The sequence below is a fragment of the Colius striatus genome, chromosome 1 (assembly GCF_028858725.1).
Source record: "Colius striatus isolate bColStr4 chromosome 1, bColStr4.1.hap1, whole genome shotgun sequence".
Classification (NCBI taxonomy): Eukaryota; Metazoa; Chordata; class Aves; order Coliiformes; family Coliidae; genus Colius; species Colius striatus.
The window spans coordinates 138744412-138767546 of NC_084759.1; the positions used below are offsets into that span (position 1 = coordinate 138744412).

The following is a 23135-nucleotide window of genomic DNA, read 5'->3' on the forward strand; positions in this document are numbered from 1 at the left end:
TTACTAATCCCACATTACTTGCCTTGAGCAGAATGAAAACAGGAGTGAATTATATTAAATATCATCAAATACTTGATGGTTGGAATTATTTTAACATAATTTTGGGGATTTCTTTTTTTTAGTAAAAAGACAGCAATGCTTTTTCATACTAGAGGTTTTGCAAATTCAAAATCTATGGTTGACTGTGATCTCTTGAGAATTCTAGACCTTCCTTTGGTCTGAAGTTGATTCAATCTGCTAATTTACAATGATTTTATTTACTTTTTTTTTTGCATTTCTTTACCATCATTTAGATTTTTAAACTAAACTATTGCAACACACACCCTCTATCCACAAATACACTGACAGTAGAAGTAGAGCCCTGCAAAAATGTCATGGCTTTATTATCATTTATAACACTGACAAACCAAAGAATTATGCATACTGATAAGCTACCGAAGTATTTAATATTTTATAGAAGCTATTATACTATAGACTTTATTTATATGGTAGCTACTTCTAAGGAACGTATTGCAGATCAAGGAGAGTAAACATATAACAAAATTTTTGTTATACTGTATACTATGAACTATAATTATTGTAACATTTCTCTTTTTGGATATTGTCATGTGGAGAGTTTTCCTTTTCCATATGGAGACATATCAAAGAATAAAAGAATGATAGAATCATAGAATGGTAGGAGTTGGAAGGGACCTTTAGAGATCATCTAGTCCAACCCCTCTGCAGAAGCAGGTTCTGGTGAAATATTCTCATTTTCTTCTTCTCATTCCTTTAATATATATTTATGATTGTAACATTATAGCTCTGTATTTTTTCCAAGCCACTTACTAAAGCAAAAAAATAACACTAGTTTTGGTTATTACTCGTTTGAAAAAATTCCATACACTCTTGTGCTTCTGAAGGAAACATTTGCATGGTGACCTGACCTATGTCATTAACTTTCAATGCTGCAAGTTAAGACATTCATATGAACTTTACTAAGCATTCTTGTGTAGACAATACCTTGTTAAAAAATAATCTACAAAGAAGTAATACATGCATATTTTTTGCACAGCATGAATATTTGAAAAATGTCCTCACTTCCCTTTATAAAAAGTTAATGAACTCAAGTAATTCCTTACTCAAAGTAAAAATCTTTTAGCAAAAACATATTTAAGAGTGCTTCATTATTACTACACTGCTTCTACGTCGGTAAAGAAATATACATGTACATTTGAGCTTGGGGACCTAATTTTTTCTAAATGATTATGACTGTATCACATTCTATATACTAAAAAGTCTTGAGAAGTTGCTTACAAGGAAAAGTTCAGTGAATACCTACACAGCACCAAAACCAGAGCTTTACTTTCTAGCTAGGCACAGTTCAAAAGCTTTATAATTTGTATGTGTTTTGCAAAACAGAAGTGTCAAAGATGTACACAAAAATGTAGAAGAATTTTATCTATATATATTTATATAAATTTATAAATTTATATATATTATATAAATATGTATATTTATGTATTCACATGTGTGTACATGTCTGTACGTATCTATGCATTTCTGCATATGGGTACACCCTTGTAGGTACGTGTACGTTTCCTGACTATTGCGCAGAACAGAAATACCCACAGATTAAGAGTATCCAGACAGATTAAAATCTTAATTTGAATATGTGACAGATTTCTCAAAATAAAGAAATAAACAATTTTCTGCTTTAACGAATATTTCAAAGAAAACCATACTTCAGTATGATGAGTTATTACTCTAGAAAGGATGCACTGGAATATCTCTATGCTACATTAGTATTTTTTGATTTTACTAACATCCTTTGTTTTCTTTCCTGTTCCAAATCCTAGAAAGTCAGTTAGCATGACAACTTGACACTCAGATCAAATAGTCTAATTGCTGCCTGAATTGAGTCCTGCAAACTATCACATTCTTGAATATATATCTTAAATATGTAAACATTTGGTGTGTGGGTTTGCAAAATCAGGGACAGATTTTGCAGATACATGTAGTGTACTACACTTCTATTAATTCATATTATTACACTGCCAACACAAATGACCCTGTTTTTCTTTACAAGTTCCTTGACACTTAGAAACAATCACCTTTGACATTTTTTATTTGTAGCACTTTATTCCTAATCTCAAGCCAAGTTTTAACATCTATCATTTCAAAGTCAGATTAAACAGCCTTAATTAAAAGTCTTCCCCAATTGCATTTGAGACATATTAATAATTAGATACCTTTCACATAGAAGTTAATGTTTTTCTGGTATGAAAAACTGAGAACAAATACCTTATTTTGCAATAGAAATTCCACTTGACCTCTATATTTCCTAATAACTGAGACAAGGTTCTGTCTGGAAATGAGAAAAAAGAGAACATCAAGTTAACAACAATTGGATAAAAAGATTAGGTTTGCTTTTATCTTTTCCTCATTTTATAAATTTTGAATAGTTTAATTGATGGTTATTTTATGTTGGTATAAAATAAGTACAAGTACTTATGCTGATGTCATTGAATCGAACCTCAATCTGCATGCTCACAAGTGCATAATCACTTCCCTGGTCCTGCTGGCCACACTGTTTCTGATACAAATCAGGATGCCATTGGCCTTCTTGGCGATCTAGGCACATTTCTGGCTTGTGTTCAGCTGACTGTTGATCCACATTTCTCTGGACAGCTTTCCAGCCGCTCATTCCCAAGCCTGTAGCGTTGCATGAGGTTGTTGTGATCCAAGTGCAGGACTCGGCATCTGGCCTTGTTAAACTTCATACAGTTGGCCCCAGTCCACCGACCCAGTCTGTCTAGGTCCCTCTGAAGGGCCTTCCTTGCCCTCAAGCAGGTCTACATAACTGCCTGGCATCATGTCATCTGCAAACTTACCACTTGATATCCTTATCCAGATCATTGATAAAGAGGTTAAACAGAACAGGCCACAGCACTGAGCCCTGGGGAACACCACTGGTGACTGGCTGGTAATTCGATTTAACTCCATTCAACATCACTCTATGGGCCTGGCCATCCATTTTGATTCTTTCAGAACAAATGGACTATTGTTTACAGAGAAATTGTGTATGTTCTCATGTATCTTAGTTGGGTTAACCAAGCAATCACAGGACAGAGTTGCAACTATGGTGTAAAGTATAGGTCTCATGGTATGTGGTTGGACTTACATGAATATATTGCATGGCAAGAGAAAAGTGAGTCACTGCACTGAAATTATCATACAGAGTGAGAAATGTTAGGTGTCCTTCCTTGTGCTAGTACCAGAGTGCATTTTCTCGTAGATGCCTACTATTCACCTCCTACTACAGATGGTTTTGCCTTTCCAGTTTTTTATTTCCAGTCTACACTTGTCTTACTCAGCCAGGTAGTATGTGTATTGAGTAGCTGTCTAGCAATTCCTACCATAATCCTGTTAAATCAGAGCTAATACAAGTTGTTGCTTTGCTTTGACCAACTGTCCAGGCATAACATCTTTTTCATAGCATCACTCACCTCAAAACTAGCTCTGGACTTATGAACTTGCCTTGCTGCCTTGATGTATACAGGTAAGCATGTCTATTAGCATGCTTGGCAAAACGTAGGTTTCAGAATAGTTTTGTCAGATATAATACTAGTTCAAAAAATCAGCATATTTTCCATCAATTTTGCATTAGATAATTTTCTGTATAAAGTAACCCTAATTTTACAAAATTAATAGAAAACTTCTCCAGCAATTGTAAAAAAGATCAAATATCTCTACTAATGTTATCCTGAATCTTTGGCTACTAGATAACTAATAACATCCATGTGTTACCACACAGACATGCTTCGTACCTGTACATCTTTCAAAGCTGTGTATAAATACAGCAATGCTAACCAATCCATGAACAGTAAATGCTTCTTTGACACAGGAAATTTTTGGGCTTTTAGGAATGCAATATAGTAGAATAGTTTTGAAAACAGAAGTACAAACAACTTGGGAAAGTCAGTCTTAGATCCCAGATGGTCTATACAGGAGGAAGATGACAAGTATATAGCACATACTTAAAGCATTAATTTTACAGTTTCCTGGCAGGATCACCTACTGTGGGGCAATGCTAAGTTTGCTTTCTAAAATGTTTTCACCATTCTGACTAACTTAGTTGTGCCTAACTGCATGGATCAGACAAGCCATTGTGTTATAGTCACTGGCACCTCAGCATTGGAAATTATGGCCCAATGGAATTCACACAACAATATGGGAACATAATCTGCTGGTCTTTCTAGGTGTCAGGCAGATTTGTACAGCCTATATTAAGCCCATTCAACTGCATCTCCATTCCACTGCATCCATCTACTCCACCTCTTAATAACCATATCTAGATATAGAACAGAGGAATTATCACATCTTGCAAACATACATCCCAGTGCAAAATAAGTACAAAGATATTGTTGCATGATATGTTAGAAACAGCTGTTTTGCCTAGGTATGATATTATTGACTAGTATTTCCTAAGTATGATATTATTGACTATCCTCAGTCACAAAAAATTGCATACTACTAGGATGGCACTGCTTACAGGAATAACTGCTTTTCTTCAGTGTATGGCTCACTTCACAATTTTGGTGGTGCTTCAAACCCAAGCACTTTCTCAACATAACTGTGCTAGTGCTTTTAGCTCAAATTAGTTGCCTCTTCAGAGGAAAAAGAATATGTGATCATTGTTAAAGAACTTTGCTCTGAGGAGTGATTGTGTTTTTTAATCTCCAAGTTCAGGAGTTAATGAAGGCTTGTGTTGACAATACTTAAAGTAGCCACAGTTAAACAGAACAAACTGTGTACCCTGCATAGCACCAAATAGGCCTGCTATGACTCTACAGTGCTACTATGACATGTAGGGGTTTTTGTCCATTAAAAAGGAGATGTTCCATTCAAAATGCCCAACATAACAAGGCAGTTTGCCATTTCTATATAATAATATGGAAATTATGGCAGAAGACTGCATATGTGCAAGGAGTATAGTGTGGTGCAGTCTCAAGAGAATGGCCTCCAGGGAGAAGCCCCTGGAACAAACTAGGAAGTGGATGAGGATCAAGTTAAAGAATACTTAAACTGCACATATGTAAGTCCATGGTCCCAGGTAGGATGCACCTGCAAATGCTGAGGGAGCTGGCTGATGTTATTGTGAGGCCACTCTTGATAATCTTTGAACATGACTGGAAGAGATACCTTAAGATTGGAGGAAAGCAGATCTTACTCCCATCTTCAAGGAGGACCTAGAGGCTCAACAGGCTGATCAGCCTCGCCTTGAACCCTAGGAGTGTGATGGAGCAACTAATCCTGAGAACCATTTCCAGTCACATACTACTAGAAGGTGAAAGAGACTGGTCAGAGTGGATTCACCAAGAGAAAGTTGTGCTGGATGAACTTGATAATATTCCATAATGAAAGCACAGGTTTTGACACTGTCACCCATAGCAACCTCATAGAGAAGCCGTATGAGCTGACAGTGAGGTGGATCAATCACTAGATGAATGACTGGGTACAGAGGGTGGAGATCACTGACACAAAGTCTAGTTGGAGGCTGGCAATTATTGGTGCACCAAGGATCAGTCATGGGTCCAGTACTGTTTAACATCTTCCCTAATGATCTAGATGATTGGTCAGAGTTTACTTTCAGCAAATTTACTGACAACATAAAACTGGAAAAAAGTGGCTGATACACCCAAGGATTGTACTGCCATCCAGAGGGATCTCAACAGGCTGGAGAAATGGGCTGACAGGAACCTAATGACGTTCAACAAAAGGAGTTGCAAAGTCCTGCACTTGGGGAAAAATAACCCCATGCATCAGTAAATGCTGGGGGCTGACTATCCATAAAATAACTTTGCAGAAAAAGACCTGGCAGTCCTCATGGACAGGAAGTTGAATATGAACTAGTAATGTGCCCTTACAGCAGAACAGGATAAAGGCAGCTAAAGGTATCCCAGGGCTGCATTAGAAGTGTTACCAGCAGTTTGAGGGACACAATCCTTCTCCTTTATTTGAGCACTGGTGAGGCCACATCTGAAGTACTGGGGCCAGTTCCAGGCTCTCCAGTACAAAAGAGACGTGGATGCACTAGAGCCAGGCTTTCTTCAGTGGTGACAGACAACAGGACAAGAGGCACAAATTGAAACACAGGAGGTTCCAAGGATGACTGAGCACTGGCACAAGTTGCCCAGACAGGTTTTGAAGGGTCCATACTTGGAGCTATTCAGAAACCATCTGGACATAGTCTGGGGTAAGCTGAGCTGTGTCCAGATATTACTTGATTAGGTCTTATGCAAATAAATTCTTACTCTTAACTATTTTGAATATGCTACTTTCACATCATGTGCCCTTTATCCTGAATTGAAAGATATAGTAAATTATCCTCCTCTGCAGACATTCTCTGTGCTCCTCAATTTCATAGACCTGTCATTCATAAAATACCCATTTTCTATTTTCTCTTCATCTGAATGAAGAATATTATAACTTGTTTCTCCTACGGAAGGCATTTCATTCCTCTGAACATCCTTGCTGTCCCTCTTCACTTTTTAAAGTTCTACTACATAATATTTGAAGTGAGAGAAACAGAACTGTTGGCAGTATTCAAGATAAATGAACACCCTACACTGGCACTGTGGCATAGTACTGTTTTTAAAAAAAATTCATGTCTTTCATAATAATTCCCAACATTTGTTTTCTGTTTTTTTGTAGCTGCTGTGCACCAAGCTGACATTCAGAACTATTTATTATAACCACAAGAGCACACCCCTGGTGGTAAAAGTCAACTTGGAATCTATCATTTCATATGTGAATTTAAGACCATTTCCTTCCATCTACATCTATCTTCTCAATATTTCATCTATCACTTTATCACACACTCAAGTCAGCATTGTAAAATCCTTCTGCAAATCATCACAGGCAGCTCCTGTGCACATTATGGATAGTAAACTTTTGTCACTTAGCCTTTACCCCTTTTTTTTCCTCAGATAAGTTAGAAATGCAACTGAGAGCACAGGGCCTGACCACAGATCTTTCTGGGTCATCACTGCTGGAAAATGTTTTCTCCTACCCATCAACAATCCATGGGACAAGTAGGAAACAGCAATCAAACATGATCCAAGCTCTCACTTTTAAAAAATTTACTGAACTTGTGATTGAAGAAAGAAAGTATTTATTGCCCTAGAGAATCAGAGGAAATTGTGCAGACCACAGTTGATTTGTGGCTTTTATCACGCATGCCCTCTGAAGACTCTCTTTGCAATGGAAAAGGCCACATGCTTTACATCACAAGAAATAACAGTTAATAAGTAGTGCTTGTGTAGATGTGTGTTTGCTTTGATTTCTTTATAGCAAGGACCAGAATGGAAATTTGGGCCACAGTCCTAGGAAGCCAGATGGATCCTCAGTAAGCACCAGATATTCACCTTAAACAAGTCACTACCTCTGTTTCTCTCCATCTGCTAAATGACAGGTGTGGCATTTACTGTTCTTGGCAAAATACTTGAGAATGCATTGATGAAAAACATAGCAAAAAACATTAACAGCTTCTTTATCTAAGTACATGAAACAGAACACAATGAAAGCTGAATGAGGAATCTATCTCATTTAGTGCTTGTACATGGTAGGTTAGCTTTAGTCAGATGTGCTTTCAGTGCCAAGTTAGAAATTTGCTGTAGCTAGCCTCCATCAAAAAATAAAACATCACTCAACTGAAAACACAGGCAATGAAGAGCAAATTATTATTTCTACAGTATTTACTCTTAAAAATTGTCTAAGAGTCCTTCAATCTTGGGAATCTTTGGGAAACATGAAAGGGAGAGAATGGGGAAAAATTACACAGATCTATAAATCATTACCGACTTTTGCTTAGAAATCAATAAGATTTGAAAATAAGAGTCTAAAATATTTAATCAATTTTCTTTCTCTTTGCTATCAGTCCTGTCCTTAGTAGGTCTCAGAATTGAGACCTTTGGGACTGGAAGGCTCACTGCCAACATGAACAATTACAAATAGAAATACTTTTAAATACCACTGTTCTTACCGAGTCAGTCTCCAGGCATAAGTGTCTTCTAATAGCTCATTCACACTGAACTGTCTTTGGTCATCCTCTTGCTGTGGAAGGAAGCATATAGTGAGATACAGTATTCTGACAGAAGAACATATGTTGGAATATTTTTCCTGGTATTTTCCAAAGTCAGCCTTTTATTTTAGAAACTCACTTTTCAGAGGATTCAGGATGTTTCTGTATGAAATTTTATTTGGTGAATCTCTATCATGTTACACTGGGTTGTACCATGCAGGAGGCCAAGACAGATTGTCTCAGTGGTTCGTTTTAGCTACATATAGATTAAGACTATAGTGAAGCCTCAGTAGATGCTGCCTCTGCTTTTTTGTTACTAAGGGCAGAAGGTACCGTTTTCAAATGGCATTATACATTTGTCATGAAGCAGAAATCAGTTTGTATCCACCACTTCTCCATGTTTTTAAAAGAACAGAATGGAGAACATCTGTACCATCCTTTGCAGCCTCTCTTTACCTCTCTCAATGAAGAGTCACAGATACGATCGAGGTACTAAATTATTTTTTGTATGAGGAGAGGCTGAGCTGTGACTGTTCAGTCCAGAGAAGGGAAAGCTCAAGAGGAATCTTATCAATGTGTACAAATATCTGAAGGGAAACAATGAAGATTAGAGAGTCAAGACTTTTCAGTAGTGCTCACTGAAATGGCAAGAGGCAAAAGGCACAAATGAAAACATATGAAATTCCACCCTAACAAGATAAAAAAATGTTGTGAAGGTATGCACACACAGGAAGAGATGTTCCTGGAAGGCTGCAGAGTAGGTTTGAGTATCTGCTGAGATATTCAAAACTTGACAAGACAGTCCAGTGCAATCTCTTCCAGCTGGCCCTGCTTGAACAGGGAGATTGATTTTTCCTGATTTGACACATTCTGCTCACCAAATCTGTTCCCATTGACATTTAGTCCTTTCTCTAGCCCCATGGATTTGTTGTCTCTGGTTCCTTAACTCTTCCCACCCCATGGAGGTAGCTCAGCCCATGCTAGGCACATATTGCTAGCTTGCAGGCACCACCATGTTCTGAAAATTCTTCCTTTGTTCTGATTCATGGTTGAGCTCATATCCCTGTAATTCATACTGAGAAGTTACAGGGCTTATGATAAACATGACCCCAAATTCATTGTTCAAGGATTACAAAGGGAATGACATTTAGGAACAGATATAACTCTGAAAACAATGGAAGGATGAGAGAAAAAACAATTTATTAAAATCAGAAACAGGAGAGCAGCACAGCACATCTAGTAGTGATAAACACAGCTTAGGAAACTAGGCTACAGTATATTTACTTACACGTGTACTGATCTAAAATATTTGGTTACTCAAAGATGCAAAGACAAATTCTATCTGGCCAAGGATATAGAAGAATCTAAAAAGTTATTTTAGGCTGGACTAAACTAATTAAACTTTCAAGTGCTTTGTGAAAGGAAGTTTAACCTTAGGCAGAACATTTTAGTAAGAAAAAAAAATCTTCTGTCATCTTTTACTGTTATAACTTTCATACAATAAACAATTTTTTATCAAAAACCCAGGAGAATAGCCTAATCCAACAGTGATGAAATATGATTCATGATATTGTTTTTTTCACCTCAAACACCTTTTTTTTTCATCTTTTCTAAACAAAAAGAATAAAACCAATCTTTTATTGACTTGGCTGAAAAAGACTTCTCAAAAAATTCTGAATGGCAGTGAATTCAAATATTGAAAGTCTGTTCACATTAGCAATTTTTTCTAGTTAATTGAAGTACGGTAGTGGTCTAAAGCTAATATTCCTGAGCAACTTGTGTCTCTGCTACGGTTGGATTAAATTTAAACCTGTTAATTGACACGTGAATTAATTCACATCAATTCTGCTTTAGATCACTATATACAGATTTAGCAATAGCACCATTGACGGAGCAGGATCTTGCTAAGCTAGATACGTTATAGATGTTCTGTAAAGAATTCCCATCTGGAACATTACTATCTCTTTTACCACAATGGTGGCAATAAGTGAAAGATGGATTAGATGAATGAAATGGTGAAGGGGTGAAGGTAAGAAAAACTTTTTCATGCATTAAGCCTTGAATGTATGCATCTTAGACCTAAGCATTAAGCACCCCTTTGTCTGGGCATTTGATCTTACATAACCCCCTGTGTACCTTATCTCAGTGTATTGACATGAGATTGTTAAATGTTACCATAGAGAAGAAGACAGGATAAGTATTCGGGGTTAGAGGATGCATTTGAGAGTATATAGTATTTTCTCAGCTGATTTCAGAACCTCGCTGAGTTGCTCCTACAAAACATTACAAAACATACAAAAATAGTTTATGGATGTCAGTTTCCTGAGTGCAGCACTAGTAGTGCTACATATGTCTATGACTTAATAACTACTGTTTTTGCACACAAATCATGTCTCCTGCCCACACCATACTCTGAGGCTTGGAGCACCTGACCTCCAACCAGCTTTCACCAGGCTACTTCAGTGCATGCTAGAGGACTGGTGTATCTCAACCCTTTTTGCAGTGCCATCACAATCAGAAGCACGCATTCCAGGAAGCAAAGAGCACACAGGAGTCCAAAGTGGCTTGTTAAAAGCATACAAAAATTCACATAAAATTATTTGAATATGCTACTTCTAGACAGAGTCAATCACACTCATCTTTACTCTCAGAGGTTCATATCCCTTTTTTTTTTAAAGTCATGCTACCCGACAGCAGTGCACGTTTTGTAAGATCCACTGTTGCTGTACTCTTTTGACGCTTTTAGAGACCTTACAAACAGCGGAGTACATCTGAACTGAGCAATTATGTGGAAAAAAAAGACTGATAAATGACAAACTTCCTCCTTCATCTCATACACTGACAGGACTGGAGGACAGGGAGGGATGAACTTGGAAACAATGTGATACAGACTGAAGTAGAGAGCTTTGAAGCTTAGAGAGAAATTAGGTATGTGTAATTGATACAAACGGAGAAGCTTGCAGGGATCTGATAGAGTAGGGCAAAAGGTATGTGAAACATTTACCACCTGAATATATCTATGAGTGATTATTATATAGAATGGCTGTAAATATAGTAATATGCTTCTGTTACGTTAGTTAAAATACAACCTTAGTAGAGATTTCCATAAAAATAACATATTCCAAACCTAAAAATTTTGAAGGCTTCTATAAATCACAGGTGAAATTCTCCCAAAGAGTCAGTGTAGATTAGCTCACAAAAATAAACAGTATTTGCAGATGTGCTTAACTGTCTGAGAGAGCTAAAGAATTGTAAAAGTCTCACACTTTGTGCCTTTTTTTTTTTTAAAAAAAAAAAGAAACACACTGTTTTCCCATATTTTTATAGGAATCCTGAGGGAGGGAAATTTATTTTCAAATAAACTTTCAAACAGATTTTACAACCAAAGCCATAAGTTTCAGAGAAGGACAACATCAAAATTGCCTGTGAGCTCAGTGTAGATTGCCGCAGACTCTTGAATTGTGTGGCTGGAGAAGGTTTCATCAGACCCCCAAAATCTAGAGAACAGGGTCCACAGTGAAAGGAAATGATGCAGCTTTCAATGCATCATCATCTATGTCTCCTCCATTAGGTTTTGTTAGCTCCTGATAGACTTACTGATGGCTCCTGCATGTGAGTAGGACCTCTCCATTCTGATACAAATGATCGCAAACATGCTGGAGGAAATGTCTAGTTCTATGACTTACACTAGGTCATAAGCTGCTCATGCGTTTTGCTATTATTAGTAACCTGAAATAATGGTAAAGTGCAGTGAATAATTCTCTTGAAGGTACCTTAAAATTTCACTCTTCCCGGTTAAACCCTATTGTAGGTTATTAATTATAGTTTCACAAATTGTTTAAGACAATCAATGTTTTCTTATAGTCTGGACAGTGCTAATTTGTCTTCCAAGATTGTTAGTTACCTGCCTGAAAGACTATTTTTGTTTGCTTGTAATCATTCTGCTGGGTAATTGTAACCATTTCCAAAATGTGAAATGTCAAGAGGTGCTCAATCTCTCCTCCTGTCCTTCGCAGTGCATTGTAGTATATTAAACCTCATTTAGACCTGTCAAGCTGCAACAGAGTTGAAGGAGACTTTGAGCATATTAATAGAACATGAAGCACAAATTTAAGGGATACTTAAACACAAGAAAAGACTTCTTTTTATTTGGAATACTACACAATCCCTCTGAAAAGTTGTAAACATTTAAATAATGAAAAAAACCCACATCTTCTTGTCACAATGGACCATTGACTTTTCTCATCTGTGATTTTGCTCAGAATGTAAACACTTAACTCATTATGTCTGGTAAAATGTTAACACCATTACACTGGTAAATATGAAAATAAAGTGGTTTTGAACTTTCAGGAAATATCATTTGCTGGCTGCTTTGGTCCAAAAATCCCTTTCTGGAAGTAAAAAAAGCTCTTGCTAGAAACCTGTAAGTGTTCTTTGCTGCTTCTCCACTGAAAAGATTTATACCTTCCCCAGATAATCAGTGTGTGGGGACAATTCCAATAAAATGGGAATTCCACTGCATATTTCTTCCTTCCTAAACACCACCTAGCTACTAGGAATTTAACAATTCTGACCCACTACAACTTGTAGAGTATGTGCTTAAGATTTGCCTTTTAGACACCACCTAGGTTAAAATACAGAGTAGGACAGGTTTGTATTCAAAACACATCTAGTAGCCTTTATTTAGTGTTACTGTAACCTTTGCACACTGGGTCACCATTTGACAAGAGGACTACTGGATTCTTTCCACGTTCATCGCAATTCTCAAGATTATAATGGGTGGAGAAAAATCTGAAACAGGCAGAATTCCCACTCTTATCAACGTAAGCTCTTTGTCTGGCTAGAGAGGATAAAACTGAGCCTCAATATACTTCTGTATTATAAAGATAACCTTATGTTCCCTGTATAAGCCTTATTTGGAAGTTCAGTAGAAACCTAACATTTAGGAGGAGCTTAAAAGATTTTTGTTCCAAGAGTGTTAACGCTGATGAATCTCATGCCTCAAAAACCCCAAAATCAATTGAAGGCCTCCCACTGGCTGGAAGACCTCTGATTCTATGTAAATTCCCATGAAAAATTTCTTGCTTGTAAATTCCCAGTTCAAGACAATTTCCACTTTTTAAATACTTCCTAATAGAATGCCATCTTCCCACTAAAGGAAAGGAAGCAAGTATTCACCTTAGAAAATGAAAGATTTTCAGCTGAATTCACAAAAGTATCATGACCATTTAGTTGTTGGTCAAAGTTCATATGCTATCTGGTTTAAAATGAATAAATAAATAGATGCACATTATGTATAAGTATCCACTTATATCAGTTATTATGCATAATAATAAAATAATTGTAATTTGTATTAATAGACAGATATTTTTAACTATGGATAACAGCGTTATGTAGGCAGCCTCCAGATGGCATTGGTATAGAGTTTTGCTTCCTTTGCACAGGGGTGAGTTTTAAAGCTTCAGAAGACTCCTGAATGTACTATTAGATTCCAAAGTAGATGATTTTGAAGATCTATATTAATAGCAGATCTATATACAGCAAATAGGTAATTTGCTGTGTATTTTAGTTTTCCTGTTTGAAGACAGTGTAACATGTAGAGAATCAATCATTGGCTTGGAAGTTTGAAGAGATTATCAGGAAGTTGCTTGAGGTTCCCTCTTCTCAGTATATGCATATACAAATACGTTCACCACATGCTACACACATATAAGTAGCAAAACACATTTGATTCACACATCTGTCAATGATTTCTCAGGCTAGAAAATATTGGAAACCTGCAGCTTCTCAGCAGAAGAGTCTATTGAGAAGATAGAGATGCTGACCTAAAAAAGGTATGAAAATTTTCCACTCTTACACATACTTATGTGTGTCCACAATTACATGTAATCACCAACACTCCACTTTTATCAAGCCCTTCTTTGGCAGCACTAGATGGGAAAAGCAAGTTCTTCATCTCCTAACACAAGAAGTCTTGTCACAGATCTACACTCGAAAGGACTATGATGACTATCTAATCGCTATTTAATGTAGACATTGGAAATCACATGATGATTCCTGTCTCGATCTCAACAACTTGCAATTAAATGACAACAAGGTACAGCAGATATTTTCCCAAGACAAAAATAATTCCAATGGTTACTGGACATGTTATTTTTGCTGCTGTGATATGGGAGTAAGGTGAGGAAAGACATGAGATGGATACTTGCTCATCTCATTCTGGAGGTATAGTCCAACATAAAATTATTTTCTCTCTTCTCAGAGAGAAAGCAGTTGGCAACTGATCTGAATAATTTTTGAAGAAGTGACCTGGCAATCTAAGCTTCAATTTTTTCTAACTTACTTTCTTTTGGATAATGCTATATCAAGAAGACTCAATAGTTTAAAAGAAAAAAATAAATAAGTGCATAACATTGTTAATGAAGAACACCTAAAATTTATGGCAGGAATGTACATATCAGGACTAAATTATTCTGTTTGCATCTATAACATGGTTAAAATAGTCAATCTATCTATCTATCTATCTATATATATATAAGCCTCATTATAAGTCCTTTTTTTTAATGCTCTAGGTAACATATTGCATTAAATTTTATATTGCATGTGGTAACATATAAAGGAGATTAAAAGAAAATCCCAGCCCTTCTTTGTTAGAAACCTGCCATCTGACCATTATATATTGACACTTGGGCTGATGGCATACCTATACAAACCAAGTAATTGGTACTACCTGTGGAAAGAGTCAACACACTATCAGTGAAGACTGCCCAGAACAAAACCTCTACTGTACTGCAAACTTCGGGTTGGAAGTGATTAAAAACAGTCCACTGGAAATAAAGCTCACATTTAGTAGCATAAGTCAGTGTCATTAAATCTCAGTAATCTACTGCTTAATATAAAATAATCTGAATAGGAATCTCCCTGGAATTGGGATGTAATTACAGCCAACATTTCTGCATATCTACAAACAAGCACATACATACACACAACTATACATCACACATGCCCAAACACACCAACTGTGAGTCTGGCTTTTATCAGTCTATCCTGGTTTTCAATGATAATGACAAGAATCTATGTCTACTGTATTTTTCACAATACTTGGCTTGGTTTTCCCCTCGTTATATTTCAAAATATGAGAAGGTCAATCAAAAATAAGAATCCTCTGACCACCTGAAATAAGTAGTACCAAACTCTGACAAAATTGATTTCTTTCTAAAAATGTAACATTTCATCTGTTTCAGTTGTGTGTTCTCTACAGCAACTCACTAGATACAAGTACAGGAACAAAGTAGAGATGTTACCTAGTACATTTCAACTTGAGTTCACCAGTAATTTTATGCATTCTCAGGAAAGCAAATAATCTCAGATTATTACTGAAGGTAGCTACATGAAAGGATTGGTGGAATTTTATTCCTTCAGGGATGCTGAAAGAAAGAGGAAGAAAAAAGGACAACATACCGTTCGAGCTAAACTTTGCTTCAAATTCCTTGTGTTGTGCAGTCGAAGTTGAATGCAGGTGGTTGCTTTGCGAAGACTTTCATGGCTGCCCAAAGTATGATTACTGCAGTTTGAGGAAAACAAACAAACAAATGATTATCACTGCTTGCCATTTCCTTCTTTTTTCCTCTATGTGCAAAGCAGATTGGATAATATAAAAGTTGTACTTGGCAACAACTTATGTCAAAACTGATGGGGTTGTGTTCTGGCATATTTTCTGGTGAAACAATTTGAGAAAGTTTGCTTAGCTGTATCTTTGCCTATTTATGTTCTGTAACAGAACAGAAATGACACAGACAAAGAATATAAAAACAAAGTGCACATGGTCCCAAACTTTGGGATTATTCACACAAATGCCTCAAACTCAAATTAATGCAATTTATAGCATGTATCTTGGTTATGAATGCACTACTGCAGAATGACTTGGAGTGTTTGATACCCAACTTGAAAATCAAATATTAACTATGACTTTGAAAATCAAGTACATTAAGACAAGTGGCCCCCGATTCTTAAATAAAAGCCATCTTCCTCAGGGGGATCTCATTAATATTTACAAATATTTAAACGGTGGATGTCAGGAAGTTGGGGCATCACTTTTTCCTGTTCTATCTAGCAACAGGACAGGGGGTAATGAGATGAAGCTAAAACACAAAAAGTTCCTTTTAAACATAAGGAAAAACTATTTTACTACGAGGGTGAGGGAGCCCTGGCACAGGCTGCCCAGGGAGGGTATGGAGTCTCCTTCTCTGGGGGTTTTCAAAACTCGCCTGGACATGTTCCTGTGGGACCTGATCAAGGTGAATCTGCTTTAGTAGGAGGAGTAAACTACATGATCTCTAAAGGACCCTTCCAATCCCTACCATTCTGTGATTTGGTGATTCTGTGAAATCCAGTTAAGGTCAGACACACAGTTCTACTCACTCAGTTGGAGTGGTTACTAGAAACTACTCTGCTGGTTAAGGGTGCTCTAGCACTCCATGACAGGTGAATTTCTTATTCTTATTTGCCTCTTCAGAGCAGCTTCTAGTCCACATATCACTCTTGGCAACTTCTTCTAAGTTATAATACACTCTTAGTTTATCATTCTGAAAACTACTTAGAACAAAAATAATTCCAGTTTTCCTTCCACTTTTTGTTTTATATCAGGTGAGAGGATGCAAAAATTATTTCTGAGTTAAGACAAACTTCTTTCTACATTTAAAAAAAATTTACAGTGATTTTTGCAAAGGCAAATTAATCACCAAAGCAAGTTAATATGCATCATCAATTACAAGTCTAGTGTGTGTTCAATTAGATCAATGTTGCTTTTTTCAAGGCTCCAGCCACACAAGCACTAAAAAAAAGAGTTATTCCATATTTATACAGATTTCGAACATAATTAACTGTGTTGAACTCCCTGGGCCATAAAGAAAAGATGATTCTTTTTGTCAAGTACCATACAAACTTCATAAACAGATATAAATTATGTTTCTCTCAACCTAAAAGGGCTTTTGATTGAATATCTGAATACAACTGGCTGGATTTAATTCCAAAAAAAATACTTGTCCTTTGAAAAAATCACGGAATGTTTTAATTAAGGGAGAGTCTCATATCTTACATGGCAGCAGAATTCTCCAGCACAAATGCTTAGTTAAACTTAAATAAATGTGCTGTTCATAATTGCTATTCAGCACAATTGCTGAGAATTTATATATACTGCAATTGTTCTGCACCTATACTACACTATGTTTAAATAAAATACATATTCTCCATTAGTGGTCACAAAAGGTCTAAGTGTAGATACAGGAATTTTTTAATTTTTTTTTTTTTTAAACCAAATACTTTAAAGGTCACAGAGGACAAATGCATTTCCATTTGACATAACGAACACCTAAAGCAAGGTCCTCTGACACCATTTCCATTCAGTTGCAAAATCCCTTGATTTTAAGAGTATAAAGCACAGATGTAAGAGACAGAGAACACCAGCACACTGAAATACTTGTACTGGTGGCAACCACGTTACTATTATGCCTCAACCCTTCCCAAATCTCTTGACATGAAAGAGTAACCACTTTCCCATTCCTGGGACTGTACCAATGTGTAGATTATCTTATATTGCTTCTCAGCCCATATCTGTGTCATCCCTACCCATGGCTTTCTTGAAACTTCTTCCTCTCCTCATTTTACCTAATCATGTCTGCCTCATGACTCTAATGATGAACTCTCCCATGATCCTTGCATCCTTTAGAACTGGCTCACATCTGTTTTTCACCTTTTACCCTGTCAGTATTTCTGTTCTTTCCATTCTACTTTACCTGCAACCTTAAGACATGCATAGTAATGGAAAATTACAAAGAAAGACATATCTGTGAATCCTAGTTACTTTTTCCTGAATCCTTCAGTATATATAATTCTATTGTGATGCCAACATTCCCCCAAGCCAATGGAACAAATTGGTATAGCTGTTCCAATATAGAGGAGCCTTCTGCTAATGTAAATTGGTATAACTGTACCACAGATGCATAAAAACTATCTTTTTCAGATATAATTATTCCATGTCATCATGCCTCCAGGTAAAACAAGACACACCAACAGAATTTGAGTTTTGTGGTTATAACTACATTTACACTTGTGGTTTATGTTAGCTCTGCTGTGTTAGGCAGATACTATCCATCATCAAATCCTTTATTGACATAGCAATGCTGCATGAACTGTCGCAGTCAAAAGTACAATGCAAACAGTTGACTTCATGAGTGAATTTTATTTGCATAAATACAAAGATAAAAGTTTTGACAGGTATTGCAACACAAGAGACCTGACAAAATAGATTGACGCCTCAGTAAAATAATGTGAAAATCTGGTGGAGACAAAAAGTGAACTACGAGGCACAGAGGTGTAGCTTTGCCATAGATTGACAGACTATTCTCTAGCCATACCCCAGGCGGTAACATTATGCAGATCTGCTGATATGCTGTACTATTAAGATAAAAGTAATTTAGCACCCTTTGGAGGATTTAATGATTATTAGTAACTGGTTTACAGTGCTCTGAGCTCTGTAAAGGAAACACAAAAGGGCTACAGCATTACTAACTGGACAGTTTTCTTCCTATTTTTTTCTGGAATTACTACATGGAGAACACATTTTTTATATGAATGTCATGACAAAAGCCAAAGGTAAAGGCAGTCCTTCTTCTGAAAAGACATGGTAATGAACTGGTCAAAGTAAAGTGACTTGCCTGTGGTGCCACAATATATCATCAGTACAGAGAGGGAAAATCCCTCAGTCCCTTAAGAGTCCCTCACCACTGCATGATTTTGCCTGCCCACAACAAAGCCTTCTGATGTGCTATATTCTCCAAATCCTAATACAGTTCAATCAGACTGGTTTTTTTTTTTTTTTTTTGAAAAAAGACTCAGCTGAGCAGCGTATCTGAATGAGAAATTTAATCTGCAGTGACAAGAGGAAATGAAGTTTATTTTTTACAAAGAACATATTCATCCAAAAGGTGCTTGCTTCTTATGATCTCAATCTGCATGAATATAACTCTGCCCGGTATATAATTAATAGCTTAAACTTCACTTTGAGTGAAAACCAATTCTTATTTAGGTCTTATTTCTCAGAGAATAGAATTAGTAAGGCAAAAAAATGTCACCAATAAGGTCATAGGCAAGTATGTGAGCAGAAATGACAAGCATTTAGACTTTCTATTCCATACCCAACTCACTGTGTTGGTTAAACTGCAAAGCAGTAAGTTAACTGTGCAAATTACACCATGGGAGAGTGTGGATGGAATGAAAAATACATCTGAAAAGATTCCTTAAAAAATCTGACTTTTTATTTTAAAAACAGGCATGTTTAGAAATAAAGCTTACAAATATCCTTAGACTACATTCCTTTGTTGAGTCTGCATTACTGTAACCTCTTGTTAGCATACAGATCAAATTAAAAAAAAAAAAAAATTAGAGCACCCCATATTCTTATATACACTCCTGTGCTTTGTTTTATTAGGCTTTTCACGACGCCCTCAGTTTAGAGTCTATAGTTCTAAAGGTAGAAAAGTCTAAATGGAGGGTTGATTCATTGCTGTCACATGAGAAATGTTGGGTTTGGCTTGCTGCTGGCATTCAGAGCTAGTAATTACTTGACACAAGCTGCTTAACTCAAATTTTACTTATTTGCATGTAGCATCTTTCATGAAGGGAATCATAAAACCATTTTTAGGGGCATCCAGCCTAAATGAAAGGAAAGAAAGGAAACGGTGAGACCAAGATTTAAAGGCAGATGTAGAAGGCTTGGACAATGGGACTATGAAGCAACAAACTTTTAGAAAGAGCAGATGACCCTCCAAGAAATGAAAGATGATCATGAACACGACAGGTGTAAGAGAGTGGAGAGCACACCCACAGCTGGGAAACCCAGAGAAGAGGGGTCTATGGATACATGTGAAAATCATATACTTCTGTGAACAGTAGTAAAAATTGGCGAGAGAAATATGAGGTTAACTCCTTTCTTTTTTCAAGATGTCTCTGTCTTTCACACAGGATTCTGCCTCCAGGTGCATTTACATTGAACACCTAAAAAAAGAACTACAGAAAATCAGCTGGAGAAGTAACTAATGTAATTTTTACAATGACGGAAGGGGCAGTGACAAGGTGGCAATGAATCCTGATCTCTTCTACAGGCATTGCAAAAAACCTGAGGGAAAAGGAAGTGCAGGAAGGAAAAGGAAGCCTGCAGGTTGAGGCAAGGCCAGGATTTCTGATCATTAAACAATGTGAACTTAAAGTTTAACTTAAACCAAATGAGATTCCAAATCAGAATTTCAGAGATGGCTCTATCAGTTATGAACTAATCTGTAGCCTATACAAAGCTTTCTGATGTTTTTTTTAAAAAAATGCATATTTGAAATCCAATATTCTACTTGTGAGTCAGACAGTATGTAAGCTCAAGGATATCTCCATAGGATATAATGAATAATGGAATAATGAAATCTTGTGTTGTTGAGTGTAATGGTCATTAACACACAAGTCAATTTTTCCCCACCTCATTCAAAACAAAATGCATTCCAGAAATCAAGTCTTTCAGGTGCTTCTGCAGAAGGCAAGGTGAAGTGTTCATTAATACAGCTCAATGTAAAATGTATGAAAGCTTTTGACAGATCTTCACAAAGTTGTCTAGTTCACTAAAGGCCATTGGTCTGAGAATAATGCATCATGACCTTGTTTTGGCTTAATTTTTTTTCTGGATTACAATAAAGGAGGAGTGGCAGAGTATTTATCCCTTTTGCTGTCTTGTAACTTGGGGAACTTCTACTTAAAATCATCTCATAACTTGCAGAACTTCTACTTGAATTCATTCCTGAGCAATTTCCAAATACTCTTCTGGGGAACAACTCTGCACAAGTACATCAAATCACTCTCTTAGCAACTTCGAAAGGAAAGCAATTTACACTGAAAGATAGCTCAAACATAGGAAAAAAAATCACACTGAGGTAACTCTGCAGGCCATTTTAACCTACCCAAGGGATCATTATGGTCTGAGGTTTCATATTTCAGATACAGGACTCTGGTGAGGAGGTGGAGAAGAAAGAGAGCCAAAAGTACAGCATAGTATAGAAATACAAGCTGCCGAGGCCAGAAATGCAACTCAGTGCTTTCTGCGTGACAGCGAAGGAGCAAAGCAAAACAGCTGAGAACATTATTGACCTTGTTCCGCTGCTAATGAGACGTGCAGAGATTCTGCAAATGCAGGAATTTAAACAGTCCACTATTGATGTGTTCTTCCCAGCAGTGAAAATAAAACTGTTTAGAACATACTGTACACTGTACTGAAACACAGTGAGTTCACCCTCAATACAATGACTCATTATTTCCATTTTCTCTAGCAATTAGTTTGAAATGAGAAGAGAGACTTGAAAATAAAAATAAAAGTAAAAAACCAATAAAAGTCCTAGCCTTCTTATGTAATTAACAGATCAACGTATGACCTGATTCTCTACTCAGCAGTGCCAGCATTATAATGCTTTGCGCTGCACTCTGCTGCAACAGCTCCTGCTTTAGGGAGATTTGAACAAGTGGGCCTAGAAATGTTGAGGTCTCCATCTTCAGTTGCAAAGTATAATTCACCGTAAACATCTGAACATTTGACTTGTGTAACAGTAGAAGTATCCAAGCTGGATATAGAACAAATTTAATTTACACAGTGTACCACTTGCTGGGCTAGTTCAGGTAATCTTTACACTATACTGCAAATATGACTGCTTCTAAAAATTTGCTGTTCAATTACAGATGTATACTATTTTACCTAATACTTCTTTCATCTCTAACAGATGAGCTCTGATTTCTGCAGTGCCAGCGTAACATGTTACCACAGAGAACTGCCAACTTGGCCCCTTCTGCTGAAAAGTCACCATCCCTACAGCACAGCTGACAACAAGAGCCTGCACTTTAGCTGCTTCAACACAAAATCTGCTCCCTTTTGCTGACAGCTGAATTTAAGCTGCCAGAGGGCAAGAAACAACTAACTAAGCCCAGTAGTGCTTTCAGCCACCACAAGAGTTTACTTCAATGAATGAACATCACAGCATTTACTTCCTTACTTGTAGACTACATATATTCAGAAAGACCTGTTTGTGTACAATGTGTTTTTCTTCGACTTGCATTCTGCATCAAAATGCTGACTTTATTTACTTTACTACTGTTGCAACTGGGTATGAAGAAAAAACGTCTGCTATGCAGCTATATACTCCTTTATTTCCCCCTTTGAGGATATGAGCACCCTCCTCACACTCCTATAAGATACTGGAAGTAGCAGCATCCTTGTATTACGGATGACAAAGACCAGAAGGGCAGTGGAGGGAAACAAATTATTCAAGGCTGCACAAAGGTTATATAAAGAAAACAGGATTTGAATTCTTGCACCGGAGCATATCATCATCTCTGCAGAACATCAGTACCATGTGCTCTGGGAGTTTTGGAAACCATACATTAAGTGTTTCAAACATGATATTCTAACTCTCCCTATGGTTTTGTTTACATGGCATGTAAACAGAATTCTTTAAATGCACAGCTTAAATCACACAATACATACTCAATACCGTCTCAATGAGATACTTACTTCTGTAAGAATTCGTCAGACCCACAAACACTTAAAAGGCATTCCTCCTGGACTGGGTATTGATTTGTGCAACGGAGGATCTCTATAATTAAGTCATGAGTAAAACAACCAGCTGTACATAAAGATACCAAGAAAAAAAATAAAAATCAGTGAACAGCTGACATTTCTAGGGGAGGAAGCTGTGACAAAATCAAAGTTGAAGGAAAACAGAGTTGGTTACCATAGCTAGCTGGATAGTAGCTTGCAAGAGACTTTCAGGCTACATACATGAACAAAGAAAATCAGAATTTTTTTGGTAATTTCTAACTAATGTTGCAGACTAGCTCCATCAAGAGAAAATAGATCAAGACACACCTAATTTTTATTTTTTTAATTTTTCTTTTTATACTCTACAACGAGTAACAGAATCTATGTCCATTAATAGGAAATTAGCAATTTGTCAGGTAGTTGGAATGAAGAGCTAACTTCCCCAAG

At 36.7% G+C, this 23135-nt stretch overlaps 1 protein-coding gene across 1 annotated transcript in view; it reads right to left on the reverse strand.

Annotated features, from left to right (window-relative positions):
* PIK3C2G (phosphatidylinositol-4-phosphate 3-kinase catalytic subunit type 2 gamma) overlaps positions 1–23135 on the reverse strand; it is a 200942-nt gene that overhangs the window by 164217 nt on the left and 13590 nt on the right. The window contains exons 4-7 of the mRNA XM_061988856.1: positions 22662–22773; positions 15527–15629; positions 8027–8097; positions 2284–2347 (exon numbers count right to left, since the gene is read on the reverse strand). Coding sequence (XP_061844840.1) covers positions 2284–2347; positions 8027–8097; positions 15527–15629; positions 22662–22773 — 350 coding nt within the window. The remainder of the gene's footprint in view (positions 1–2283; positions 2348–8026; positions 8098–15526; positions 15630–22661; positions 22774–23135) is intronic.